This window comes from Oryctolagus cuniculus, chromosome 3, assembly GCF_964237555.1.
Source record: "Oryctolagus cuniculus chromosome 3, mOryCun1.1, whole genome shotgun sequence".
Lineage (NCBI taxonomy): Eukaryota > Metazoa > Chordata > Mammalia > Lagomorpha > Leporidae > Oryctolagus > Oryctolagus cuniculus.
This window is the reverse complement of record NC_091434.1, coordinates 49,846,001-49,864,842: the sequence shown is the minus strand read 5'-3', so window position 1 is coordinate 49,864,842 and position 18,842 is coordinate 49,846,001. Positions and strand designations below refer to the sequence as shown.

General features: G+C 45.6%; 1 protein-coding gene across 3 annotated transcripts in view; it reads right to left on the bottom strand.

Annotated features, from left to right (window-relative positions):
- Positions 1-6,036: 6,036 nt before the first annotated feature.
- NEMP2 (nuclear envelope integral membrane protein 2) overlaps positions 6,037-18,842 on the bottom strand; it is a 29,166-nt gene continuing 16,360 nt past the window's right edge. For all 3 annotated transcript variants that reach the window (XM_008258836.4, XM_070070461.1, XM_070070462.1), the window contains 7 exons: positions 18,085-18,316; positions 17,884-17,956; positions 15,172-15,265; positions 14,268-14,382; positions 11,227-11,452; positions 8,278-8,454; positions 6,037-7,549 (listed from right to left, as the gene is read on the bottom strand). In XM_008258836.4, the coding sequence (XP_008257058.3) occupies positions 7,411-7,549; positions 8,278-8,454; positions 11,227-11,452; positions 14,268-14,382; positions 15,172-15,265; positions 17,884-17,956; positions 18,085-18,316 (1,056 nt within the window). In that variant the 3' untranslated portion in view covers positions 6,037-7,410. The remainder of the gene's footprint in view (positions 7,550-8,277; positions 8,455-11,226; positions 11,453-14,267; positions 14,383-15,171; positions 15,266-17,883; positions 17,957-18,084; positions 18,317-18,842) is intronic.

The following is an 18,842-nucleotide window of genomic DNA, read 5'->3' as shown; positions in this document are numbered from 1 at the left end:
GAGACTAGAAGCCTGCCTTTCTTATGAAACCCTGAGTGCCAGAGTGCAGCGAGGAATGCAGGAACTCCCAGCCTTCCTGGCTGACACTTTTCTGAGTTCGTGAACTTTGTGACTTTTTTTTCCTGTCCAGACAATACCATATGCTGCTTTTAAAAACATTAAAATAGGGGTTTATGCTACGCTCTGGTGTAGTGGGCTAAGTAAGCATCTGCCTGTGATACCAGCATCCCATATGGGCACCGGTTTGAGTTCCAGCTGTTTCTCTTCTGATTCAGATCCATGCTAATGGCCTGGGAAAGCAGTGGAAGATGGCCCAAGTGCTTGGGCCCCTGCACCCAAGTGGGAGACCCAGAGGAAGCTCCTGGTTCCTAACTTCAGATCGGCCAAGCTCTGGCTGTTGTGGCCATCTGGTGAGTGAGCCAGTGGATGGAAGATCTCTCTTTGTGTCTCCATCTCTCTCTGTAACTCTGCCTCTCAAATAAATAAATTAATTAAAAAAAAAACCATTAAAGTGAATTCAAATTAAATTTTGAGAATGTTCCAGCCCCTCTTGAGACCCCTGGATATACCCTGTGACTGTCAGTCGCCCCGAGTGCCAACTTTGTGGACCTGGAAGTCTGTTGTTAATTATTAAAGTATCAGTAATTTATCAGATAGCCATCCTCCAGTAGGCAGGAAGCCTCATGAAAAGTCTAAAACTGTAGGAAGTCGCTGCTTCCTGGCTTCCAGTCTTGCCTGGGGCCACAGGATGCCAACAGTTGGTGAGAAACTGCCCCAGGACTGGCAGATCATATCATATGCATGGCTGTCACGTGCTTACTGCGTGCTGATGAGATGATCCTGTCCTTACAAAGACTGTGGTACACGTCACCATCCCGTTCTCAATAAGAGGATTTTGAAGCTGACAGTCTCGGTCAGGGAGGCAAGGTCACAAAGGCAGGATTCACCCACAGATCCTTGAGATGCCAAAGCCCTGGTCCTCTTAGCACTGTCCCTGACCCCAGGGGGCCACCCTGCTTCCGCTGTGGTAGAGCAGGCCACAAAGCAGCGCTGGCCTGAACCATCTCCATACGTATTTGAGGCGCCTGTGTGGGCCTGTGTCCACTGAGAACTTCTAAATATTCCCAGATACCCAGCACCTTCCAACTCCAGATGCTCTGTTAAGTGTGAGAGCATCAGACACTTCACACTCGAGGTGAGTCGGATGGTTTGACAGCTCTGTAGAGAAACCCCGGAGTTGGGGGAGAGGACTCTGGGAAGCCAGCCAACACACGTGGCTGGGCTTTGCGAGGCTGTGGCCCAGAACTCACTGGGAAGGTAGGGAGTTCCCTGCAGAGTGTGGCAGCCATGAGCCTCAGGTGGTGGTCAAGCACTTGGCGTGGCCAGTGCTGTCTGAGGACGAAGCTTTGTGATTTCAAGGAGCCACCTGTGGGTTCATGGCTACCGGAATGGACAGCCCAAGTACAGAGGGAGCGATCCCCTCTGGGAACTCTCTGGACCTCTTTCCTCATCTATAGGGCAAGAGGTTGGACCCTAAGATTGTGTTAGGCTATGGCGATGACAGCATGCTTCTGATTACAGCTGCCTGTAGTGAAGAAAAAAGTGGTTTCCGAGCCACAGGGGCTTCAAGAATGCCTGGCCGAAGGATTCCAACAAGTGGGCAGCTGGCAGAGAAGCTGGCATCTGCATGGGGGCAGAATAAAGGAGCGAAAGAGAAGGGACAGGGCAGTGGTTTCTGAAGCCGGAAAGTAATCTATGGCAGGACAAGCTGTGGCTAACAGGAAGGAAAGTACTGGAAACGATGTCTAGGATGAGGACCAAGTCCAGGTGGGCCTGACTCTCACGCAGTGCATCCAGGACCACCTGCCCCACTGGGGCTCCAGGATGACCCTGTTCTTAGATGGCAACCCAGAGGCCTTCTATTGCCAGGGTTAGGAGTACGGGCTTGGGATCACACCGTGTGGATTCGAGTCCAGCACAAATACACATAACTTCTCTAAAACTGAGATTTACAATTCCTGCTGTCCGAGTTGGTTTTGATCCTGAATGAGATACTTGACACATAATGTACTTGTCATAAATATTGCCATTATGTTGCCTGGCAAACAGCTGCGGCTGGGGAGAATGCTGTTTCGTTTCTCCATTCAGGGCCCAGCTCTTTGTATTTTGTTGCTATTTAAAACTATGATCATATTTCATTCTCCTAAACTACAGTGCCATGATAAATATTTTTATCTATACCTAGTAAGCGATAAAATAAAGTATTCAGGTGCAACATGCATTGTAAACATTAAGTGGCCAAAGATAATGAGTTAAAAGATAAAATTATGGGCCAGTGTTGTAGTACGGTGGGTTAAGCTACCATCTGTGATGTCGATGAGGACTGGTTCAAGTCCCAGCTGCTCCACTTCTGACAAGCTCCTTGCTAATGTGCCTGGGAAAGCAGGAGAAGATGGCCCAGGTACTTGGACCCTGCCAGCCATGTGGGAGCCCCAGAGGGAATTCCTAGATCCTGGCTTCAGCTTGGCCCAGCCCCAGCTGTTGCAGCCATTTGGGGAGTGAACCAGTGGACGGAAGACTGGTGCTACTCAAAGCATGGCTGTGGGCTGGTGATGTCTGCAGATGGTTGCTGGTGTGTGACAAAGTAAGATTAAGCATTAGAACAATGTGTGGCGATTTTACACTGAATGGCATCCTGGCATGTGATCCTTCTGCTCATGTGCTACCCATCTTTTAAAGATTCTCATTTTTTTTGTTTTTAAAGATTTTATTTCTTTACCTGAGAGGCAGAGTTACAGACAGAGCAAGAGAGAAAGGTCTTCCATCCACTGGTTCACTTCCCAAATGGCCACAACAGCCAGAGCTGGGCCAATCTGAAGCCAGGAGCCAGGAGCTTCTTCTGGGTCTCCCACACTGGTAAAGGGACCCAAGGGCTTGGGCCATCTTCTACTGCCTTTCCAGGCCATAGCAGAGAACTGGATCAGAAGTGGAGCAGCCAGGACTAGAACCAGTGCCCATATGGGATTCCAGCGCCCAGGCAGAGGCTTGGCCCACTATGCCACAGCGCCAGCCCCAAAACTCTCTAGTTTTTCTAATACACTTTCAGAATTTCTCACAAATGTATTACTTGTGATGAACCGGGGTAGAAGGTGGCGTATCACTGCAGTTTGTTTCTGACTCTGTGGACAGTCTTCAGTGCACAGAGCTCTAAGGCACATGTGATTGAAGAACCAGAAGAGACGACAGACGCAGTCACCTCTTGTCACCATGGGACTGCTTCCATGACTAGCTTTTCTAAAGAAAGCAAGAAAGGAGTGAAAAGAGCATGGGCACTGGAAGTAGACATACTGGGGCTCAAATTCTGATTCTACCCCCTTGGCTCTTTACGTGTGCTTCAGGAACCTACACTTACTGTCTCTCTTTCCTCAGCTAATAAACTGGGTGGGTGGGGGGCACTAAAACAGCACAGAGTGGTTCTGAGATTCAAATGAAGAGGCACTGAAGGTCCCTAGTAGAGTGTCTGTATTAACGTTTTCATTACTACGACAAAATACCTGAGGCAAGCTACTTATGAAGGAAATGAGGTTCAGATTAGCTCTTGGTTTTGGAGGTTCACAGTCCAAGAGCAGGTGGCTGCACTGGTTCAACATCTGTTGATGGTGTTCTTGCAGGCAGAGTCCCGAGATGTGTAGAGCATCACAGTGCGTGTCCATCTCTGTGGTCTCATAAAGTCAACTGGATTTAATCTTGGAGGTTCCAACCTAATAGCCCAACACAACCCAATCACAAGGTCCCAACTTAGACACCATATCCACCCCTAAGGACCAAACATATAACACGTCGGCCTGGGGAACGCTCAACATCCAAATGAATATCCACACTGCCGTAGTGCCTGGCTGGTCTCCAATTAAAGCCAGTATTCTTACCCTTTCGCCTTTTCATTATTGCCTTTTTTGGGAAAAGGGACCAAATCTAAAACACAAATAGACCCCCCCCCCCCCGTTTTAAAAATAATCTACAGAGCTATCACCCCACTGAATGCATTTTCCAAGACTTATCCTAGTAAATATATACTCATCCCAAGTCTCTTTGGTGACCTCTTAAGGTATCATTTGGTGATCATGGCAAAAATACGCAAATTTACCTTAAAAAGACAACTTGAATCCTAGGATAGAGAGTGAACATTTTAACATCTCTCAGGGAAAGAGTGCCTGTGAGAAGGGAATGGGATATTAGCCAACAACCAAAGAGTAGATTAGCATCAGCGCCACGTCACCTCTGCATCACTGCAGGCTTCTTCATTCATTATGTAGTCTACGCACAAGGTTGAGTCTCCAGTTAGACAAAGAAAAAAAAAAAAAGCAAAGCTGATGTAAAAAGTGTCCTTCTCTGGGGCAGGTGCTTGGCACAATGGCTGAGATACCACTTGGGACCCATACTTCCCACACTGGAGTGCCTGGGTTCCGATTCTGACTCTGCTCCTGATTCCAGCTTCCTGAGAATGCAGGAGATGGCAGATGACTCAAGTAATTGGACCCCTGCCACCCATGTGGGAGACGTGGATGGGGTTCTGGGCTCCTGGCTTCAGCTTGGCCCAGCCTCAGCTATGCAGGCATTTTGGAAGTCAGCCAGCAGATGGGAGCTCTCTCTGTCTCTCTGCCTTTTAAATAAAATAATTTTTAAAAAATGTTTTAAATGTATGTCTCTAATTCTGGGGAATAACTATGTAAGAGCCCATTTTCTGACATCATTACAGGGCCTTGAGTCATCCAGATAGATTACATATATTGATGTAATCTATCATCTATTCCAAACCTCTAAAAATATGAAATCTCTTAAATTTCCAGAATTTTTAAAGTCATAAAAATTGCAATATTGTCCTAAGTGTCACAGGGACACTCCCCTGTAATTCAGCTCTAAATATCACTGGCAAATTATACAACTAATCACAAAGTGCTTTTTTGTGATATGTGAAATGTGTTTTAGAAACTCTTTTCAAATACCATTTGAAAGGTCTGTTTAAGCCTGGCCACCTACGCTACTTCTCACCCCCACATCTGGTGTCAGAGTCCCACCAGCAAGCAATAGTGAGCTTTCGTGAGGCGCCTGGTGCAGGCAGCAACACAGCAGAGCTGTGGGGCTCCATCAAGCACACCTGGGCCAGCAGGGAGCCCAAAGCCACTGCGCCCGCCTCTGAACAGCAGACCCTGCACAGCCACACACACCTGCAAAGAAAGGCCTTTAGACAGGGAGGAGGGGGGCATGAATAGGGAGGGAGGAGGTGAGGGAAGAAGAGAGAAAGAAGGGAGGAAGGGAAGGAGGCAAAAACCTCTTAGCATCATCTGTACACTGCTTGTTGGAGATGAGAATTGTGATTGGCGCTAAGAAACCCCAAAATCAAATCAAAACAACATAAAAACACCAAAAATATCACAGGTAATACTGTTCATGGTTTAGTAGTTCTCAGTACTCACGGGACAGGATCTGACAAATCTGTGATTTCTTCTAGAAACAAACAGGAGAAACACTACCCTGGAAGATTGTTTTCTTCCTGTAGCTGCTGTTCTGTGATGGTCACACCAGCTCCTCAGGCCTCTTGGAGCTGCTTGGAGCTGCTGCCTTCCGTGGGCCCTGGCTCGGGGCCGGCCGCGGTGAACTGCCATGGATGTCCCTTGGCAACTCTGGTGGGCAGGTCACATACCCTGCTGCTCCACAAACTGCCTCCTGGGAGGTGAACTTGGGCAGCACAGGCATCCATACATTTATAATGTGTCACCAACAAATAGGATACAAAATAAAAATCACATAAAACAACGTCAGCACTTCTGTTTATGCTTGTGAAATAATTCTCATCCTAAATCTGAATGGAAGATATGTTCTTGGTTTTTTTTTTTAAGTCCAAGTCTATGTAAAGGTACAGATTGAATTAGTAAATGTTGCCCAAAAAGGCAGAGCTCCTAACATCAAAAAGTGTATGGTAAAAACAGACCTGCACATATACTGCTTCAAAGAGGAAATATCACTTGAAAATCGATCTGGAAAGTTCCAAACGGGCAGCTGCACCTTTATTAGAGAAATTCTACTAAATTTGGCTCAGGAAAGCAACAGCACCGACATTCTTCACATGCTCCGTCCCTGCAACCTTCCTCCCAGTACAAGGGGACTTCTCAGTCTTTGTGGTCTCATCACAGCAAGAAATCTCGAGTCTCAGTCTCACCGAGAATCGATGTAGCAACACCGTAACCCTTAGGTTCGGTTTGCCAGGCTCCAATTCTTCCCTCTGATCTATACTTTGGCCTCCTTCCCCCAGCCTCAAGGTTTACACTTCGACAAAAAGATTTGCTCTCTGTAAAGAAGATCACGATCTGTTTGGTAGGGAATTGTCACAAACCTAGATAAGTAAACAATTACTTAAAATGCTCGAGTCAATTCAAAATGTCTTAAGAGGTTAAATGCCTTCAATTTCAACACACATTCACACAGAGGAAATAGCTACAATTTCTATTCTTTACGTATACATAAAAAAGTCATATCAAAGCTTTAAAATATAATCTTAAGAAATATTTCTCTTTATCCCGGTTATTAAATGGTATTAGCCACTATTAGAAAACAAAAAAGTTGTCCACATTATGAGACTCAAGGCTGCAGGCCCTCAGCTTGCACTGAGAGTGCTCTTCTCACCCTGAGCCACACACAGGCCATGTGAGGGCTGGGGTTCATTCAGTGCTGCCTCTACAAGGCTTTGTGGTCGTACACCAGTCACGCAAGTTCCCCAAACCTCAATGCTACCTTCATTAGCGTTTAACAAACATGTTCTCAGGTATCTTATCCTCAGGAAAAAGGGTTCTTTGGTCAAATGAGCTCAGAAGCCATGCACAACAATGTCTTCCCTTTAGGAGATTACCATGTGCATTAACATCCTTGAAGGCTCTGAGAAGCTCTGCAGGACATCTGTTAAACTCTGTCGGTCAAGGTTGGCATTGCTGACCGTACTCAGTGGTAGTCTATGGTCCGGCATTGTCTCAGGTCTTCTGCAGCACCGATGGTGATGAAAGGCGGAAAGAATAACGCAGTCTTGACGCAGGCACAGAGGATGAAGAGAGTGCAAGTGCCCTGGGGTTGACAAGGCACGTGTTTATGCTTCCTGGCCCCCTGAACATGATTCCCTTGTTCCTGATGAACATGTTTCTCCACACAAGGAAAGCAGCAACAACGGACACAGAATCTTGGAGCCCGCCCACTGGGCAGTAGGTAGCAGTATTCCTCCGCACGACAAGTGGTCTTCAATGCAGATCTTCTCCACTGTGGCTCATTACTCCCCACAACAGGTGCTTTTGCCACTGTTCCCCATAACAGTTCTACCCAACTTTAACAGCTCTGCCTTTACTCACTGCCTTGAGCAGAATGAAGTCAACTCAAGGGCAGGCTGTCAGTCCTCGGGTTAAAGAGCTGCTCTTCCAAGAAGGCACCGCCAAGGCCATACTGCTCCTCGTGCAGACTGATTTCTTCAGGGGACAAGTGGCTTGCTCCCAGAACAAACTCTGCAAATCTAACACATGGTGGGGCGGGGGAGGGGGAGTTTGGTTACTTCAAATACAGTTAGTGGCCTCCCAGGAAGGTGTATTTGGAAGACAACATTTTCCCTTGCTACTTAGCCCCTTTAATTAAATTTGACTTTGCAAGAGGGGATGGCATTTGCACACTAAGGGTAAACACGGGGAACGGCTTAGGTGATCTTAGACACAGCTATTATTCAGGACAGGGGAGAGAAGCAGACAGACGTGAGCATGCAGTGCAGCCACACATTCCCACTCCCGTTTTCTAGTTCCTTTCTCCTCCATTGTGTATCACCTGAATTTCTTGTTATCTTAGTGTCAGATACTTTGGCCCCTGCAATTTTTAAATTGGTGGCATTGCTATGTGAATAAAGCTATGAAGACGGGAAAGCAGTAGGCAAAGATGCGGGGGCAGGTGTGTCTTCATGGGTGAACGCTGAAGATGATTTTCCACGCGTGCCATCCTTCCTCCTTCCCACGTGGAAGTTATCTCTGTGGCCTTCCTGACGAAGCGTCAGACTAACAGCAATCCTGACACCAGCAGCTCTGCGCTCAAGGTCAGAGCACGGAAGCAAAGCACTTCTGACAACTTCCACATCACCCGCCCAGCCCGGGCAGGGAGAGGCCTGTTTCTAAGCCCAAGTGCCTGCACCAAACCATCACGCTATTCACAAGCGTACCGTCAGCCAGGCTCCGGCCGGAACTGCTAAGGGGGGCTTACTTTTTCGGAGCCTGCAGCCTGGAAATGGCCAGCCACGAGGGGAAGTCGGCTCTGCGGCAGGCTCGGCGCAGCTCCTCCAGGGCGCTGGTGGTCTCGGCCTCCGCTTGTTCCCTGTACTCATCTTCAGTAAGGTAGCGAACCGCCAGCTTTTTAGATGGACACCACTGCTTCATTTTCCTGAAATGTAGGGCACTTGGTTACTAGATTCTTGCCCAATCCAATCCTTAAGATTTACAAAAATATGTTTCTTAGACAGTAGTATTTCCTAATTTCCTTTATATTATACCTGCACGTTTTTATTGCTATCATGACTGAAGTACAGAGAACAGGTGGTCTGGGGTCTAACAATCCACTTCCCCACTTCCTGGACCACCAAAAATCATTCCTGAAGGCATCTGAGAATCAACTGCTGGTAGCGATGTTCATTCTGTCTTCCTTGGTGACTTCCACTCCTGCAATCGGCCTGGCCTGCTGATTGTCTTGGGCACTAACCAAAGCCAGCTTTTGAGATGTCCTGGAGACCCAGCACAACACACCACACCAGCTGAGAACCTGGATTTCTGAGGGGTTGGTTCCCCCTAGTGGTGAGGATTCTGACTAATCATGGGGAGAAAGAATAAATATTGTACAGAAGTATTTCATGTGCAATTTATAATAATAACTCACTACACACTGAGGATACACAATTGAAAAATTTTTTTTTCAACCAACAAAGTTCTAAATCTCATAAAATGTAGGAGTCTAAAGATTTAGGAAACTGAGAATCGCATAAAAAGGGTAATGTTGGATGCTAAGGTTTCAAAAATATTTATGTCATATTTACCAATGAACTTTAAAAAATGTTTTGAGGCAGTTTTACATTTAACCAGATTTCCATGTCTAAATGAATCAGACCAGAATCACCATGAGGTTTTCAACATCTATTCTTGAGGGGCGGGACCTAAAAATCTTCCATCTTTCACAGATCTGTGATGTCAATGAGCTGGGTTAAGGAACCCCCTGCGTTTGAGTGCCTGTCCTGCTTTCCCGAGATGGAAACCCCTGGACTCTGAGCCAGAAGTCCGGCCCTGGGCCTGTGTGTACTGGGCAGCTCCTAACAGCACTGAGCCCACACAGCTCACGTGAAAAATGAATGAGAACACCAGTTATCTACCCAGTGAGGTCTCTGCTCAGGTTAAATGAGATATTCTGTGTAAAGTGCGTGGCCTGAGCGAAGTGTCCCATAAGAATAATCAAAGAGCAGCCACTGTGGATTATTAAAATATACCAAAAGAGCTCTTTGCAAACCAGAAAGTACCATACAAAATCAAGTTATTCTTTCTCTGGCTTAGTATTTAACCTGTATGTTCCTGTTTATTCCTTAGTTCTTCAAATAATTGCTTGCTAGCAACACTGAAAGTTGAGGGAGGTACAGTACATTTTGATTACAGCTCACAGCTCACAGCAAGCACAGGAAGGAGTCACTGTGCAGGTAAGAAATGTGCTTTGCCCTTGGCAGGACGGTTGGACGGGTTAGGGGAAAGACGGAGGAATACTGTCCTCCTGGGTCCCTCAGGCCACGAGTCTGGCAAAGGGCCAGGAAGATGGGGCAGAAGCACTTCTGGGGATCCGGATCACTGCTGCCAAGGGCACACGCATTGAAGACGGCAGCTCCTCTGACGTGCACCGCTGCCTTTTGACTTTGCCACCGACCTCCATTTGGTGTCCTGTCCTGCCACGGGTGCACCCTTAATCCTAGGACACTACCGCATCAACTCACACCAGAGGCTCCTTCCTCCAGGCCAATGCTATCCAACACCTTCCAGTGCTGGGCCCCCTGACCCACTCCAGGCTCTCCTCGGTACCTGCCTGGACCACTGGGCTGTCTGAGGACTGAGCTGGGCCACAGAGGCTTCCAGGCACTCGTGGTGGCTGGTTTTCATTTGTTGAACATATTAATGATTAGATTAGCTGCCAACATTTAAGAGTCGTCTTTTCATCCTAATCTACTCTTCCAAACAGTCCATGCCACCCAGACAGGAGTTTTAAGTCCCAAGTCTGGGAACGCTTTCCTGGAGGAGCTTTTACTGGGACGAAGCTTAAGGAATGAATGAAAATAGCATCACAGGCCGTGCAAAGGAACCCGGTCTGACCCCGCACACAGCGCCCACCACCAGGCCTGGGCCCTGCTGCCTCAGCAGTGACAGCACTGCCTGCCTCGTGACGCGCGCAGCAAGGCCTTCTCTGTGCCCAAGAAGCCCTCCACGTCCAGCCTTCTGGCTATTTTGATTCATTCTTCAAGCTTCAGCCCAGGAATCGCTCCTCCAGGAAAGTGCTCCTGAACCTTCTTTCCATCCCCCAAGCCCTGGGCAAGCCTCCACTCTACCACTCAGAAGGCACAGAAAGGCATGCCCGCGTCTCAGCAGGGACACCTCAAGGGCAGGCACCCCCCCCCCCCGCCCCGGGCACCTGATACACAAACAGGTGCTCGGCTTCAGCTGCCGACGAGACATCACAGACTGGCTAGAGGGTTTACCTCATCTCTCTCTCCCTGTTCTTTCAAAGGGCTTAATTAAACTTTAACATGAAACCTAGGAGAAAAGAAAATCCTAAATATAAATAATATTTTTCAATCATTTGTTTCCTGTTCTTACCTCCTAAGAGCAACTACCCCCACTAAAGCAGTCTTGGCTCTACTAAATGAAAATGTAGAAGAAAAGTACAAGAGCCTAGGTAAGTCCGCCACTGATTTTCACACATCCTGGATGAGTTCTAATTACCTAGTAATGGGTGATGCTCCTCTGAAAGATTAACAAACACTAGAAATGCACATGGGGTTAGATTTCTTCCTGTCTCTCCAAGTGAAGTCTCTTCATTAAATGTAGTTAATTATGACATCAAATACGACGTGCCCCCCAAAGTCCCCTAATACAACAAATAAAACCAGTTCAGAAAAAAAAAGCTACATACCACCTGATGTAGCTGAATGTCTTCAGGGGGAAGCCCACATTCCGAAAGGCCACGAGGAGGACCATGAGCGCGTAGGCAAACTGAGGCATGGCCACACCAGCATAGATGAGCACCAGGGACAGCAACCGCAGTGTCCACGCCAGGAGGCTTCTGCTCCTGCTGTCCACAAGGGGCCCGTGTTTGTAACAGACAGCAAAGCTGCACAGTCCAACTATCAAGACATAGCCTGGAAAAGCACAAGAAGGTAAAAACAATGTAAATCGGAATGGGAAAAATTATGTGAAGAACCTGTCAGAACCCTGACTTAAAGGTAAGAACATAGAAAATCTTTACTTTTGTTTTCTGTTTCCAGTAAAGGTTTCAAAAAAGTACATAGGATTAGTTGTTCCTTCCAGATGAGGTACTAGGCCAACTTGCATAATAATTTTGGATTATAATGGTTGTGATGATGGACAAGCATGACTCTTTTCTGTCCAGTGTCCTAGATGGGAAAATGTTTATTACGGTTGCTGCTTTGGTCAGGAATAAGAGTTTATAACATAATCTGCAATTCAGTCTCTCTGTTACTAATGGGGGGGATTATAAAATAATCTGCCTCCGGTGTGACTCAAGGTGACGTGCACGTGGCGTCTTATGTATTCCACCAAGTGTTTCATCTGGCTCCAAGCAAGCCTCCAGATCCGTTTCCAGCTTACAGGAAATACAGGGGAGAGATGAGTAAGTTAAACAACACAAGGAAGTCATCAGGTCAGTGCAGAGAGGAGACGTTCTACATGACAATTAGCTCGGTCCCTTCAGCACACCTCTTCAATGAAAACAGGATCTGTCACGGATTAAAAGGGATTTACGTGACACAACAGTTGCTGGATGTGGTTCTGGACCATATCCTAATTCATAAAAGCCAGCCATCAAGGATGATTGAGAAATCATAACATGGCCTGGGGAATAGGTGATTCTGTGTAAAATTTTTTAATTTAATATTTGATTATATAGGAAAATGCTCTTGTTTTTGTTTTTCAAAGATTTTATTCTATTTATTTGAAAGGGACAGTGATAGAGACAGAAAGAGAGAAGGAGACTGGAAGAGAGAGAGAGACATCTTCCATCTGCTGGTTCATTTCCCAAATGCCCATAATAGCTAAGGCTGGGCCAGGCCAAAGCCAGGAGCCAGGAAGTCCATCTGGGTCTCCCACATGTTGGCGGGGGCCAAGGCACATCAGCAGGCAGATTCAATCAGAAGTAGAACAACTAGGACTCAAACCAGCACTTGTGTGTGATGCTGGCATCGCACTTAGCAGCTCAATAGGCTGCCCCACAACACTGGCCCCAGTGCTCCTGTTTGTTTAAAATTAATCATGGGGGTGGGTAGAGCTACCTCTTGTAAGGCCAGCGACCCATACGGGTACTGATTTGCATCCCGGCTGCTCCACTTCAATCCAGCTCCCTGCTAATGACCTGGGAAAAGCAGAAGATGGCTCAAGTGCTGAGGCCCCTGTGACCCATGTAGGTGACCCAGATGAACTTCCTGGCTCCTGGATTTGGCCTGGTTCAGCTCACGCTGTTGCAGCCATATGGGGAATGATCCAGCAGATGGAAGATCTCTGTCTCTCCCTCTTTCTCTGCAACTCTTTCAAGTAAATAAATAAATCTTAAAAAAAAAAAAAAAGAAAGAAATGAATCATGAAGTATTCAGAGGCACATACCATGATATCTGTAATTACTTTTGGAAGAAAACTTTAACATAAGCTAAATTAAACAAAATTTTCAAGTAAAAAAATTCTTTTGTTTTGAGGGGATGGACTTACGTGAGAAACTTTAGGTACTAAGGGCTGGGAAAAAACTGATTCTCCCAAGGTCATTATTTCCTAACTAAATAATTTTTCAAAAAATGTTTTAAAATAGCACAAAAAAATGAGCTGAATCAAGTATTATGTTCCAGAGAAAATTAAAACTATAGTTTTTGATCAAGGATGAGAAATTTGAGTGTTTTAAATTTAAACATAAAAATGTGTGTTTTATATATTTTTTAACACTTATAGCTTTTCCTCATAAAAGTGCCAGACAGTGCTTTGTGGTTTTGATGAATTTTTATTTATCTATTTTATTGTTACTATTATTTTTACTTTGGGATGTCCACTGATGTAAAGTTTATATTTTAATTTTCACCAGCTTTGTTTCTTTCTTTCTTTTTTTTGACAGGCAGAGTGGACAGTGAGAGAGAGAGAGAGACAGAGAGAAAAGTCTTCCTTTTTGCCGTTGGTTCACCCTCCAATGGCTGCTGCAGCTGGCGCGCTGCGGCTGGCACACTGCGGCCCACGCACCGCGCTAATCCGAAGCCAGGAGCCAGGTGCTTCTCCTCGTCTCTCATGCGGGTGCAGGGCCCAAGCACTTGGGCCATCTTCCACTGCACTCCCGGGCCACAGCAGAGAGCTGGACTGGAAGAGGGGCAACCAGGACAGAATCCGGCGCCCCGACCGGGACTAGAACCCGGTGTGCCGGCGCCGCAAGACGGAGGATTAGCCTAGTGAGCCACGGCGCTGGCCACCAGCTTTGTTTCTAAGCAGTGGACAAAATCAATTTTTCATCTTAAAAAGAAAGAAAAAGGAAAATAAATGGTTTCTCAGTCTGTTTCTTAAGTCAGGTTTTCATTAATCATTTATATTTAGGATTTCTCATCTCTAAAGCTGAATATATTAAGAAACCAAGAGTCACATTTTAGAATAACTTTTACATTACGTTAGATGAGGCTAGGACTTACAATTCAGAAGTACAAGTAAGAAGGATACTTTTTTTGGTTGTTTTGATCGTAACTATAGAAATATGAAAAGATGCTGTAGGGAAATAGTTGAACACAAAGTCTCAATGAACAGAAATCACCAGCTATGAGAATAAAATAAACAAAATACTATGTTTAATAGCACCTTCCTTAGTTCTAAAATGAAAATGTAGATACCAGAGAGAAGTGGATGACAAAAGGAGGCCTCTAGTTGTACCCTTCAGGTTTACCAATGACAGAACATTCTTTTTAAACATTTACCTACCTAATATAAATATTCTGTTTTCATACCACAGCCACTTCATATCTTCCATCAATTGGCACACAACATAAACTGAAGCAAACCAACAACCAACCATTAGAGCCCAAAAGGTGCTATACTGTGTGTGGAAGAAAATAAATGACACATTTTTTTTTGGTTCGTTCATTCTCAAAAATAGAAGCAAACAAATAAACCCCTGGCATGAGAAAGTTACGCATATCTAAGGTATTCTCTGCAGTGCTGATCCTCAAGGTAGGGTCCACAGAACAGCAGCTTTTTCTCCCGTGGGAACTTGCTCCCTACCCAGCCCGATCTGCATTTTTACAAGCTTCCCCCAGGTGGCTTTCGTGGACCTTAAGGTTGGAGAAGCACTCTAACAAAGAAAAGCTTTACGGCAAAATAATGCTAGTGTTGCAAGCTTTAATTGGAGTGACATCAATATTATTATGATGAATTAATTTTTTTATTTATCCTCAACTAAGTCTAGGGTATGATTTTCTTGAAACTATTTTGGGAACTAATAATGATGAAGAAAGCCCAACGTCTAACAATTCTGTTATTTAAGGCCTCAAAGGTCAGCATCATGAGGTTCCTAGGCTCTGTCTAGGTAAGAGAAATCCTCACTCAGTACAGAATCAGCCTCCTGTCACTCATAAGGAAAACACATGACCTAGAATAGCATATGAAATAAAACGCATCACCAAAATGTAATACTCAGTTAAGCCTACATATAGTAATAATGCATAATCTCAAAAAAAAAAAAAACCAGATTGTAAAGCCAGTTCATATGGGGAAGGAACATAGTCTGGATTGGAAACTGTAATACTGCTAATTAATTTTGATTAGTCTGTCATGTCTTTGAGATCACGGTTTGTATTTTTTATTCATTAGCACACAGTATGCCTACCTTTGGAATGTACCTTTTCACCAAGAGCAGGACAAAGACTAATGTCATTAGAACACCTAGCACAGTTCCCGAAGAGTAATAGAAAACAGCACTTCTGTTAAGACAAGCAGACAGAAACCGTTAAGACTCCAAGTAGCACTTTCAATATGAAAAACATGTTTAACCTGGTGACAGCAGCCACAAGGAAAGAAAAACTCAGTTGTAATTGAAATTACATACTATGAGTACACCATCAAAAATTAAATCAGTACATGAAATTTATGGTAAACACCTTGCCACTAACTGAAAACAGAATGTCTGGGCTACCTTCTATATTCAGAATCTGACCCAGAGCCAGCGTTGTGGTATAATAGGTTAAACTGTTGCCTGCAATGCCAGTATCCCATATGGGCCACAGCTGCTCCACAGCTCCCTGCTAATGCACCTGGGAAAGCAGTGGAAGCCAGCCCAAGTCCTTCGGCCCCTGCACCCACATGAGAGACCTGGAGGAAGCTCCTAGCTGCTGGCTTTGGCCTGGTCCAGCCCTGGCCATTGTGGTCATTTGGGGAGTGAACCAGCAGATGGAAGATCCCTCCTTGTCTCTAATTCTGCCTTTCAAATAAGTCAAATAAATCTTTTTTCAAAATGCCAGACTCTGATCCAGCAGTAATTACGGAGCACCTATCACACAGCAGGTACTTTCCTGGCATTTGCAACAGCTGTGAAACAGCCCCCACAGTGTCTGTATTTTATGGAGGAGGAAACTAAGGCACCAAGGAGTTAGGAGACCTTCCCCAGGTCAGAATCTGCTCACTGGAGGATTCAGGATTGTGGCCAAGCTCCTTGGAGTCCAAATTCTACTATTCATGTGATGCACACACTACCTGGTTTATAAAGCTCCTAGACGGCATGAAGCACATGCCTGCACTAATGAAAGTGGGGAATGTCCAGCCAGCAGGTCATGGAAGGCTGGCGGAATCACTTGGTGTGGCCCTGCCGAGGCAACCACGGTGGGGACTTGACATTCTATAAATCCATAGCAGGCTAATTCTTGAGCTGATAATGTTGATGTGGGGTCCATGAGCAGAAGAAAGGTTCCCATACTTGCACTATAAGGAAAAGTTTAAAAATGGGCAACATGAAGAATAGTTAAGAACCGAGCAGGTGTTTGGGGAGCAGTTTAGATGGCAACAGAGATGCCTGCATCCCAGACCAGAGCGCCGGGGTTCAAGCCCCAGCTCTGTTTCCAATTCCTGCTAACGTGTACCCTGAGAGGCAAAGCTGGTGATGGCTCAAGTCATTGGGTCCCTGCCACCCATGTAGAAGACCTGGAAGGAATTCCTGGCACCTGGCTTTGGCCTGATCCAGCCTTAGCTGTTAAAGGCATTTGGGGAGTGAACCAGTGGATGAGAGATATGTCTGTTTCTCTCTCTCTGCTTTTTAAATCAATAAAACATTAAAAAAAATAGTTGATAAGTTTGGGTACTAACTAGCATAAGCAAGCTAAGAAGTAAAATATTGGAAAGATACTTTTGTTTCATGAGAAAAGTTGTAAGAAACAAAATATTGGAATGATATCTTTATCCAAGGGTCAGATATTTGTTCAATTCAGCCTCAGTCCACAGTCACAAATCTAGGAGGCAGCTCTAACGTTATACAGAGAGCAAGGCACCTGGTATCAAAAAGCCCTAGTACTCAGCCTAGCTATTACCCAGCTGTGTGATGACAGATGTTGGCTTTCTCATCTGTGAAATGAGAGCAGTACTACGGAGCTCACATAGCAGCTGTGACGTCCATTGAAGCCACGGCGCAGTGGGCTAATCCTCCGCCTGCAGCGCCTGCATCCCATAGGGGCGCCAGTTCTAGTCCCAGCTGCTCCTCTTCCCATCCAGCTCTCTGCTATGGCCTGGGAAAGCAGCAAAAGACGGCCTAAGTCCTTGGGCCCCTGCACCCACATGGGAGACCTGGAAGACGCTCCCGGCTCCTGGCTTCAGATCAGCAAAGCTCAGGCCATTGCAGCCATTTGGGGAGTAAACCAGTGGATGGAAGACCTTTCTCTCTGTCTCTCCCTCTCACTGTCTGTAACTCTACCTCTCAAATAAATAAATAAAATCTTTAAAAAAAAAGAAATATGCTAGTACATAAAATCAAACAATGTCTCTGAAAGCACTTTGTAACTTATACCTATTTTGGTCTACAAATAACCACTACTGCTTAAGGGTCTCAAGAAAACCTATTATCTGCAAAACCTAAAGCAAGAACTACAAACACAAACACGAAAGTATAGAAATATTTAGCATAGGGTCAAAAGTGGTCTGCACTCCACCCCAATTTTTTTTTAAAGGATTTATTTATTTGAAAGGCAGACCACAGAGAGAAAGGAAGACACACACACACATCGAGAGAGAGAGAGAGAGAGAGAGAGAGAGAGAGCAAGAGCTCTTCCACTGGATGCTTCACTCCCCAAATGGCTGCAACAGCCAGGGCTGAGCCAGGCTGAAGCCAGGAGCCATGAACTCCATCCGGGTCTGCCACATGGGTGGCAGGAGCCCAAGCATTTGGGCCATCATCTGCTGCATATTATCAGGAAGCTGGATAGGCACTAGGACTCTCACTGGTACTCCCATATGGGATGTCAGTGTTGCAAGAGGCAGCTTAACCCGGGGAGCCACATGCTGGCTCCTGTACTCCCCTTTTGATTCACAAAGTAAGAATGTAAAAATTAGTACTTACTGACTCAAGGTTTCTGCATACAAGAAAAGGAAAACGCCTGCCACACACACAAGGAAGAGTCTGACATCTACAACTGGAGGAAAAAAGACACAATTCACATTTTGTGTCAATGTAGTGTTGGTGAAAGAAAAGTCAATTTACTGAAATATCACTTTAGAAACACTGAACCCAGAAAGTCAAGGATAATAAACACAGACTTACTGTTTCGGTTCACGCTTATTGTGTAGGCCAGCATCTTCCCGACAGGTTTCAAAGAGAAGCATGCCGTCTCCTCATATGGATGGACGATGATAGTTATTTCATTAGATTCCTTTGGTGCCCAGAAGTTATGAATCACACATTTGATAAAAGACAGGATGGTTTCTGGATACCTGCAATTATGGCTTTCCGTGATATACACAAAATTGAGCAGGCCTGGGCTGGTCATTTTCACCTACAAAACAAAAACAAGCAAATCCATGAGCACAAAAGTAAAATCTTCTTATAAGCTGCTTAAAAACATGAGCAGAGGAGAGAGCAGACTGGCTGAGCCCAACACCCTGACAGGCATGGTCATGTCCTGATCCCAGGGCTGACCCTACAGATCTGTGTTTGGCCCAAACACACACTGGACCAGACACCTTTGAAAAGGGATGTTTCCTCCCTGGAGCTGAGGTTTATTTAACTCCTTTTTCTAGCAAGCTACTGTGGTCAAGACACAGGTAAAGAAGGCTGAGAGACAAAGTAATGGACAGCAAACTATTCAGTTTAAACACAATGAAAACAAGGTTTCTAGCTCTACCACTGAGTACTGTGGTTAAGGAAACATCAGCCTAGTGTATGTAGCTCGGGCTTTTCTGATCACCCTTGCTGAAGGAGCAGATCCCAACCTCGGGTCCTGTCCAAGCTGCACAACCACCACCAGCTACAAGCAGACGGTGACAACCCAGTGGTCAGGAAACAGCAATTCCACAGCTGAC